Source organism: Nannobrachium achirus, assembly GCF_963921795.1.
Source record: "Nannobrachium achirus genome assembly, chromosome: 1".
NCBI classification, from domain to species: Eukaryota; Metazoa; Chordata; class Actinopteri; order Myctophiformes; family Myctophidae; genus Nannobrachium; species Nannobrachium achirus.
This window is the reverse complement of record NC_137810.1, coordinates 23,619,929-23,630,457: the sequence shown is the minus strand read 5'-3', so window position 1 is coordinate 23,630,457 and position 10,529 is coordinate 23,619,929. Positions and strand designations below refer to the sequence as shown.

General features: G+C 44.5%; 1 protein-coding gene across 2 annotated transcripts in view; it reads right to left on the bottom strand.

Annotated features, from left to right (window-relative positions):
* Nucleotides 1-2,687: 2,687 nt before the first annotated feature.
* tle2a (TLE family member 2, transcriptional corepressor a) overlaps nt 2,688-10,529 on the bottom strand; it is a gene marked incomplete at its 3' end in the record, with an annotated part of 61,709 nt that continues 53,867 nt past the window's right edge. For both annotated transcript variants that reach the window (XM_080721879.1, XM_080721880.1), the window contains exons 13-20: nt 9,189-9,391; nt 7,701-7,783; nt 6,596-6,845; nt 5,498-5,745; nt 5,093-5,240; nt 4,248-4,398; nt 3,784-3,860; nt 2,688-2,795 (exon numbers count right to left, since the gene is read on the bottom strand). In XM_080721879.1, the coding sequence (XP_080578005.1) occupies nt 2,688-2,795; nt 3,784-3,860; nt 4,248-4,398; nt 5,093-5,240; nt 5,498-5,745; nt 6,596-6,845; nt 7,701-7,783; nt 9,189-9,391 (1,268 nt within the window). The remainder of the gene's footprint in view (nt 2,796-3,783; nt 3,861-4,247; nt 4,399-5,092; nt 5,241-5,497; nt 5,746-6,595; nt 6,846-7,700; nt 7,784-9,188; nt 9,392-10,529) is intronic.

Here is a 10,529-nt window from a genome sequence, read left to right as displayed (position 1 = left end):
TCAAATGCACTATATCAAACGTTTGAATCTAAATTCTATGGAGCTAAAATTACCATAGTTGTCACCAATTTCCTTGTCTGTGTGCTGCAGGATATTTGCCAGTGTTTTATAAGAAGGTCCCTGGTTCGAATCCATCTTTTGGAACATTTTCACTCTATATCTAATGGTTCTGTGGTTCTGTGCTGCTGGAGATAAGTCAGCGCTTTCTAAACAGATTGCTCTTGGTTGAAAACCGGGTTATTTTTATATATATATACCCTGTATATATATATTTTGTCAACCTCCTGATGGTGCTATAACAGGCGGATGTGAAAAAGGTGCGGTAAAGAAGGTGCTACTGAAGGTTTGCGTTCTGAAATCTCAGATTGATTAAACAGATACATTTGATGACAAAATGAAATTAATATGGAACATGAGGGCTTTGATGATAAATCTTAAATGCAAATACCGTAGATCTTTATCAAAGGGTAAGCCTACAGCCTAAAAGGGTGTAGGCTTAAAAGGGCCCACACCTTAAGTAAACAATCTGACCATAGACCCTCAATCAGCAGAGGAAAAAATTACATTTTCATTTCATGTCATTCATGAAAAGAAAATGGTCTCAGCATTGCATGTTTTTAATGAAAAGTAGAGTATGTGCAACAGTCTTGTTATTCAAGGCTTTAATGCACCCATATACCAGTGGAACCTTGTTTGAGAGCCAGACTGTTGCCACAATTTACAAATGCTTCCAGTCATTGAAGTGCTGAAAGTGATCCGGGGGTAAAGCGGATGTCCTGCCTCCACCCTGCTTCGGTCTCGTCTTTGCAGTCATGTACATTTGTACAACTGTAAATCAAGTGATTTAAAGCACATATACTGTAGCTTGCTGCTAGGCAGAAATGAAAATATATATTTTAAAGAGAGTAAAAAAAATATTCGTGAACGGTAATGAAGAACAGATGACGGCTTCCTTTCTCAGCTTTCGGGAGGTGTAGTTCAGTAGCATTGTCATTGTGGAATAGTAATCTGGCCATACAGGACTACAGGACTAAGTGGAACCTGTCCATCATATTTTGGTGGCGGAGGTACTGGCATCAGGGGTAAGTTACAAAACTATGTGATGTGTATTTAGACATTAGTTCAGAACGGTAACACTATCGCCCCTAAAATGTGGAGCATTTCAACTAAACCCACCGATTAATGTGATGTTTTTTTTTACAATGAGACCAATAGTCTAGATGGAAGAGGGTGAGACTGTGTGTTTGTGTTCCGGAGCTAATCCTGAAACAGAAGTAACAGAACTATCTCCACTATTTTCTTTAATATTTAACTTTACAATTTTGTAATGGAAGTCAATGGGGCTCTGATCGGGCTGAAACCTTGCCCAAATTAGGAGACGATATTTGACTGAAACAGTCTGGCCACATGATGTCCCAGATCCACATCAGGGCCACGCCAATCCCACATGGATACAGAGATCCACTTGATTTGTTTTTCAACTACAACTTTTCACCTACAAATTACACTGTATGAGGAAAAAAAAGAAGAAAAAAAAAAAAAAAAGATTCAGTTTCCAAGTCACAAAAGCCATCCTTTTTTGCCTTTAGATAACTTTATTTACAAGTCCATATATAGCAGGATCAAGATTCACGATGCAGTTGTGAAATTACCTGTCTGCCTATGTGCCCTAACAAATACAATAGAAAAACACACAATAATGAGTGTTAATGATGACAATGTTGTAGTAGTATCCACTTCCCTGAAATTGGAGAGTACCTGTTATGAGCACTGAGTTAAGTCCTGTTTCATGTCCTGGGAGTGGTGGTGGTGGTGGTGGTGGTGGACTGTTCTGGGACGGGTTTCCCAAATCCATCTTGAAACCAAATTTACCATTCTATCATAAGCGAGTGGAGCATAGATGAACATCAGTCTCTGGATGCTTTTGAGAAACCCAACACGTTTCTGTTCAGCCTATAGAGTTCTGTATGTACCACAGATAATACAATCATGTTGCTGCAGAAACCTAATTGGGAGACAGGTCATTGGAATCTCACAGCTCTCTGTCCCGCCATCTGCCACAAACCCCTGCTACCCCAAGAGACTCAGCAGTGGGAGCAGTTGTGCGTTGAAGACTGGACTGCGCCAAACTCGGCCAAGTTGACACAGGTGATCCTTCACACAGCGCAAGAACATGCTGCCTTTCTTTTGTGTCCAGCCCTTCCTGAAGCATTCCCTCACCCATCTCTCTCCTTCTTTCTGCCCACTTAGTGTGGTCCAACAGCTCAAGAAGAATTCAAAGGCTAAAAAAATAAGATTTTTTTTTTCTAATTTCATGTTCACTACAGAGGTTTTATTTTGTTAAAAAAAGGAGGAGGAAAAAAAGGACAAAAAGAAAAACAACTAAAAACAAAGTTCTTTGGAGGAATCCCACATTTGTGCAGCTATAGACTAACCAGCATTCTCAGAGCATCAAAACAAAGTTCAACGTTGGCTTTTCCAGAGATGTGACTTTGTGGCCCTTGCTTCCGTCTGTCTTTCTGTCTCTCAATCCTTTCACAAATGTAAACAAAACAACAAAGTACGAGTAAGTGTCTTGTTTCCATGCCACCAACTCTCTGTACAGTCATTGGTGCAGGGGGACCTCAGAACCTGCCCCCCTGATTATTTTTCTTCTTTTTTCCCCCTCCAGCCAACCAGCATTCTCCTCAGTAGATGACTTCATAGACTGTGGCCTTCTTGTCCCCAGAGCCGGTGACGATGAACTGGTCGTCAGGAGAGATGTCGCAGCTGAGGACCGACGAGGACTCCTTGGACTGCAGGCACAGAGAAGGCAGCCATGTTAGTCATTAGCCAGGAACATTTGACACAATATGAGTGAACAATACACACTAATCTACGCTTTTTTTTTAAATTATTATTTATTAAATACTAGCAAGACGCCTCAGGGCGACATGGGCATCTGGCTAGTGATGTATATCGGACCAGTTACCCATATATGGAGACCCCTGGTACCCATATATGGAGATCCATGTACTATATATGGAGATATGGTGTGAGAGCCCAAACATGCTTACTCAGTTATTCATTATGTGAAAGTCCTATGATGTCTATGACATCTGACATCATAGCCTTTTATGCCCATACATGGAGATCCCTGTCTGTAGAACCAGCCGTTAGTGTGGTATGTGGCCTCCATATATGGGCATTCCCATATGAAGTCCTGTTAAATATGGGCTTAATATTGATGACATCAGGGAACTCCATATATGGGCATAAAAAGGGATTCTGTTAGTGTGACATCACTGTGAAGCCAGAGCGGCAAACCTATTCTGTTAAGAGTGGTTCCCCTGACATCACAGTGACGTCAGAGCATGATGTCAGAGTGACAAACCCATAGAACCACAGTGTCAGGCGTGACAGACAGACAGGGATACATACAGACAAGCTGTGACCAAACTGGGACCTACGTTCGCAATCAAAGTTCTGGTAATATGACATCTTACGTGAGAGATATGTTTGGCATTGATCATTTTTTTTTTTTAATCAACAGAGCAATAGAAACTAGATTGCAAAAACTGTCCCCATGTCCCCAGACCAGCCTATGAGAGTGAAGTACCATCCGAATTGTGAGCAAAGACCGTTAACAAGTCATTCATTCTTGCTGCTTTACAGTTGTCAATGGAGACACCCAGACAAAATATGTAAAAGTCAACATTCAGCAACATGTGGTTGGGCATAATCTGGGATTTTCTGAGGCAGACAAAACCTTGTTTAAATTCAGAGCTGTAGAAAAACACGTACCTGGAATATGCTGGATCCATACGGTGTCCGCCATGCGTTGAGGAGGTTATCTTTGCCTGTGCTCACAAACCATTTACCTACAGGACAAACACACAAGATAAAATGATAATTCTTAGGTGAGGAGTGCATGTGGGTTGACAGAGAGGAATAGTTATGTAGTAGAGCACAGGAAAACGAAAAAAGGAAGGGATGACGCTTCACTGTGAAGAATGAGGAAAAAGCAGACATTTGTTCAACTTGTCTGTGATTAAATGGCCTCTGGGGGTATGATGCAACCAAACCATCAGTCTAGTGTGAGAGAGAGAGAGAGAGAGTGTGTGAGTGTGTGTGTGTGTGTGTGTGTGTGTGTGTGTGTGTGTGTGTGTGTGTGTGTGTGTGTGTGTGTGTGTGTGTGTGTGTGTGTGTGTGTGTGTGTGTGTGTGTGTGTGTGTGTGTGTGTGTGCGAGGGTGCATGTGTTACTTACCACAGTAGGCGAACTTGAGGGAGAGCACACAGCTCTCGTGGAGGTGCAGCTGGTACTTGTCAGGTTTGGAGACGTGAAGCACTTCCACATTACTGCTCTCCATGCCTACGGCGAGCCACTCACCTGTCGGACAGTAGCCCAGAGAGAAGATCTGCACACAGGGAGGATGGAGGGAGGGAGAGACAGGGGGCAAGGAGTAATGGAGGAAGTGAAGGAGTGAGGATGTAAGAAGAGCGAGACAGAGGACAAAAGTGGGGAGAGAGATTACATTTTTTAGCGAGGATTAGGGCTGTCAAATAATCAAGCTTTGACTAATCGTCGACTTTTGGGGGGAAAATGTGCAATCAATTGTAAAAATATATAATTAGTAGGCGTGGCTACCCCTTCTCCATGACCGTGTCAACACTGACAGATTCTTACGAGTAATACAACTGTTAATTTCTGAAAACCATCTTAATTTTAAATTATTTTGTAGGCTTTTTCTGAACCTTTATTTGATACAGCAGGTATAAAGTGTAGAGAGACGTAAAATACAGAGAGAGTAGGAGAGTGACAAGCAGCAAATGGTCCGGCTGGCTGAGAATCAAACTGGGGACTCGCTGTCAGTCATTAGAGTCCATGTGGTATCCAACCATTCAGCTATCGGGTCGCCCCGATAGCCCAATGTAATTTCTGAGCTCATTTGACAGCCCCAGTAAGGATCAGAGCTCATCTGATAACGGAAGCTAGAAAATGGCATTCAGCAGACAGTCAGCTTTCTCATGCTGGCTAGTCTAGACTGTAAAACCTGTGTGTGTGCACGTGTGTGTGTGCGTGTGCGTGTGTGTGTGTGTGTGCGTATGTACCTGTGAGGTGAAGTCGTGTTGTTGGAGCTGTCTTCCCTCTCGGAGGTCCCAGCAGCGCACTGTGTTGTCCAGGCCTCCTGTCCACAGCTTGGTGCCATCGTTGGAGATGTCAATGCAGCTGGCCCCGTCTGTGTGACCCTGGAACTGCCTGCATGGACGAGACACAATGAACACCATGACTCTCTCTCTCTCTCTCTGCATAATGGACCTCTGCCTCTTCTGCTCTCATCCCTCATGATCTGACTAGAATATCAGCTTGGAGGATCTACAGCCTTTTCTCTTTTTACCTTCTGCAGATTATTATGTCCTGCATCCATCTATCCAACCTCTCCTCCTCTCCTCTCCTTATAGGGTCTGGTTATTAAAATGTTTCCTCCCTCCTCTCCTTGTCTCCTGGGTCCTTACCTGACGAGGGTCTGGTTGTGGAGGTCCCAGACTACGATGTTTCCGTCGCTGCAGCAGGAGAAGCAGACCTTGTTGTCGGGAGAGATGGCCAGAGCGTAGCAGGCGGGGGCCGACGACGTCAGCTCCGCCTTGATGCGGGGAGTGGGCGTGGCCAGGTCCCAGATTGACAGCGTGCTGGCCTCCCCGCCCACGATCAAGGTCCGCCCGTCGGGGAGCAGCTTGCAGGAACGGATGTAGTTATCCCTGTTCTGATGTGACAAGATAAAAACAAGGCGTTTTATTTATATATGTATATGCAAATGAGCTACGACACCAAGGGATAACTCATCTATAAAGTCTTCAACTTAAGCTGCATCAGCAGTATCCTGGTGAGATAAGTTCCTGGTAGATTTAGCTTAAGGACAACAACATGAGGGTAATTCATCATTTTCTGTGTGTGCGTGCGTGCGCGTGTGTGTATGTGTGTGTGCGCGCGTATGTGTGTGTATATGAGTGCGTGTATCTTCATTAGAATCACTTATAATCGCCAAGCACAATACATAATGTACAGGAATTTGTTTTGGTGACACCAGTGCAGAGGTAGTACTTTCAGTCTCACAATACATGCTGACACAATCACAGCTCAAGGACAGCAGCACCTCATATAGCATGCAAAGGGACAGTGCTCAGTAGAGCACTGGTTCCCTTTCATGTCAAGGACCCCCCAAATTGATAAATATTAGCCTGCGTGCGGACCCCCATTTGAAAAGATATGCCAGCAGGGACCCCATTAAGAGAAGATTTACACAATTAGGTTCTATAGCAGTGATTCTCAAGCTTTTCAAGGACCCTCAGTTTGATAGGCATTAGGCCACCGTTTTCTCTGGGACCCCAATCTACACTGTAAAATCCTCAGTGTTTATTTAACTTGGAGAGCGTACAAAAGCAAGGGTCCATTTGGTTCACTCTCGGAGTTACAGACCCATAAGGGTCAAGCTGGGGCCCCCTGGATCCCCCTCAACGACCCCTGGAGGTCCCCGAACCCCAAATTGAGAACCCCTTCAGTACTAGAAGAAACTAGTGTTTCTTAATGATCCCCCGGCGTCCAGTGTTTCTTACCAGACAGTCCAGCTGTGCCATGGGGCTCTTGCTGCCCGGCTGGCTGATGTCCCACACCTTGACGCAGCCCTTTCCTCCGGTGTAGACGTGGCGTGTAGACGTGCTGATGGTGACGGCACACACCACCTCTCCATGGCTCAGCGTGTGGATCTGACGGGCGTGGCGCGGGATGCCCGGGCCCAGCAGGGCGTCCGGAGGGAAGGGCACCGGCTGCATCTGCCCGTCCGCGCTCACATGGAAGGAGTAGGCCCTGGAGAATAGGACCGGCACAAGAACAAAAGAGACGGAAAAAAGAGTAAGGCATTCTTCAGTTAAATGCAGAAGCAAACATAGCGGTTCAAACACAAAGATAACCTATAGTAAATGCTTGATATTTTCACACTTCTTTGCGAATGTCTGCATTTTTAGTTAACACGTTTACATATGTAAATGTGTGTTCACAAAGGTATTTGTTCAAGTGGCACGATTACCTATGTTAAAAGAAAAGACGCGACTTGGCGTGACATTGCATTGAGCGGCGCGAATGATGGGAACCAGACAACTGAGACGACGTTCGCTTCACCATTCAAGAGCCACTCATGTCTTGACAGCCAATCAGAGTTAATGTTATGCTACCATGAACACAGTGATATACACAAATCTATTTTATTTTGTTTTAATAAACATTTCATACCGACTGGCTACCACCAGTTTAGGGTGGACCGGTGGTCCGGTCAACCCCAAATTTGAATCACACATGATGGGCCACTACACAACGCAGAGCCCGATTGCACTTCCCTAATGCACTAGTTCCTACTTTAATCCATGAATAGACAGCTACTGTTCATTATCATTGTGGTTACAACCTCCTTACAAACACATGGATAGGAAACATTTTGGGTCACCAAAAATAACCAAAATTATCAACATTGTCATCCAAATGTAAAAAGTGCTTAGCCATTTTTCATCGTTATGACTCCAAACTGCAATTCCAGTCGAGGAACTGAAGTTTCTCTGTGCCGTAATAAACACCAAAATACATATCTAAAAGGCTAGTTGAATAAGTAAGGTAGAAAGATGATATTATGGTATTTGTGTAGAGTCGAAAGGTTCAAAGGAGACTCACGGTTTTCCTGAGGCAGCGGCTGACTGCAGGCTGGCAGGCAGCCCAGGGACCCTCATATGGGGGTGGGGGGACTCATAGCCCACCTGGAAGTAGACCAAGATACATTAACTCTAGAGAAGCGTTGACAGGAGAACCCGGTTCATGCAGTAACATAACTCACCTTCAGACCCAAGGAAGAGGACAGGAGTGGCAAGAGGAGAGGAGTACTATTAGAGCAGAACACTGCAACACTGTTGCTCCCAAATCAAAAAGTTAGGAGCAACCACCAAAATGTAAAGATATAAATGTAATTTTCACGCATTACATATTTAAATTATAAACCAACAATATAAACAGCATGGTAAAAGTAACATAAAATGATTAACGTGTGTGTGTGTGTGTGTGTGTGTGTGTGTGTGTGTGTGTGTGTGTGTGTGTGTGTGTGTGTGTGTGTGTGTGTGTGTGTCTCTCTCTTGTGTCTGTCACTCTTCCATTCATCACTTCACTGAGGCATTAAATGTCTCCAGATGTCTACACCGATTCCTATCACATCTTCAAATGTGTCATTTGTTCACTTTGATAGCACATTTGTTTCATATAATTGGAAGCAATAAATGTAAATATAGTAACCTATATAGTGTTGCCATAATTTGTGTCCACAACACAATGAAGGCAATGATAGAATAAAGGGTGTGCTTCTGTGCAAACATTACATGAAGAATACATATGCCTCTATACAAGCATTATGAGGAGAGAGGATGAAAACGTCAGGCTGTACAGTGGTGTAGTGGAAGGTGTATTTTGGCTATTGCACATATTGACTTGTGCACATAAAGTTGAAATGAGGCAAAATGAAGTTTGAGTGTTGTCATAAATATACATTTTTCAATACGCTTGATATTGATTCTGAATATTTGAACCGGTTTCAATACTCTTTGGAACACTATCAATACAAGCTGTGCATTCTCGTAGACTCTTCGCTCATCTCTGCCTAGAGAAAATACAGTGACACACACACCACCTCTCATCTCTCTGCAATCAATCGCAGAAAGCACTGAAATGTTTGGTCCAGGAGCGCTAAGCGACAGCCCCGCCCCATTGTGCCAAAGAGCAAACCATCTCCATGCGACAGTGCACCAGGACTACTGTCCCTTCACAAGGTATGTTCTGGATGGCAGGGCAGGAGCAGCGCTCCATTCAACTTCTATAATATATATTTTTTATATATCGTGTCTGTCGGATGGAAAAGTAGCACATCTACACGCTCAAAACACGTTGCTTCACACTGCGTTTTGAGCTTTGGTTCTGCTAATTTTGATGCTTTGGTGTGACGCTGTAGTATGATCAAGTAGGGCATTTACCTTTAAAGAAAAAGTTAAAAATAGGGAGATAAAAGGTTTCTGCAGGGCAGCCACGGTGTATAAATATATAGTAGACAACAGTCACACCAATCTGCACGAATGACATTTCCTGAAGAGGAGAAAACACAAAGGCAGCCATCTCTCTCACCACAGGTGATCGTCCATAGCCCGCGGCGGCTGCGGCCGCGGCAGCAGCAACAGCTGCAGATCCATTCATCTGAGGTGAGACCAGGTGCAGACCGGCGGCGTAGCCTGCCGCCCCCGCCAGGTCCCCGTTCACTCCTGGAGGCAGGCCGAAGGCCCCTGGAGGGTAGGCACCCTGCACCGCCAGCGGGTTCCTCAAACCCAGGGCTGGAGAGAGAACATGAAGGGTCGGGAGAGACGGGAGACGTAGAGGGGACAGGAGGAGTAGAGGGAGAGAATACTGGTTATGGCAGTGGTTTTCAACATTTTTGTGCCCTTGCCCTTGGGTGTGAAACAACAACACCCAAGGGTTAAATCTCAAGCAAAACCTGGATTTACGTTGGTGAAAGTTGTCTCTATAACATGTGTCGTCACCCTGTAAACGTTATTATGGCTTGGCTCTGCAAAAGGCTAGCAGCCTATGACACGGTCTGTGTGTGTCGGTCTATCTGTCCGACTGCCCAGAGCTAATCTCGCAAACCACTGGATATATCAGTGCCAAACTTTGTATGCACGCGGCCAGTAGGCAGTATTTAACTTTCATTTTATAATGGAAGCAACAGGGCAGTGATCACGCTGAAACCTTCCTTTTATTTACTAATGCCAAATAAAGTTTAACCACTTTAGCCAAGTTTAACCACAGCCCTATTTCACAAATCTTCAATAAAAGCAAATATAGACACTGAGGATTTGGCCAAGTGTAAAAAATAAAATGGACTCATATGGACCTGTAGGGTCTACTTTTACCCTCCGAGAATGAAATGAACTCTGAGGAGTTTGATGTGTAGGATTACACTGTGGTACTGACTGCAGCTTGAGATCATTTATATGATGTGGCCGTGAGCTAACCCGGAAACCAGACTTATCTGCCAGAATGAAATCATTTGCACTTGTGTTTTAGTCTGGTCATGCCAGCCTAGCTGTGAGCCGGTTCAATTTCATTTTAATATGCCAAATGTGTCTATCACTTTCTCTCTCTCCCACTCCCTCTCTAATTCTGTCCGTCTCTCTTGTCTCCGCTGTTTGAAATGCTTAGGAAAGATAGAATTTAACTAATGCACAGTTTAGCCTTTGCCTTAGAATATGGCAGAATAAGCCTGAATATTACTGAGGAGAGTTCCTCTGCAGAGCCTTTCAGTCTCTCAGGCTTCCATGACTGACGGCCTGTGAATAAGATGCCAGGCAGCAGAGGAACTGAGATGCTGCTACAGGCACTGTGGCAGTCTGCAGCACTAGACTGCTACTGACCCCTGCTGGCCACAACACCTCTCTGCATCCAAAGATGTGTATCGAGATGCACATCTGC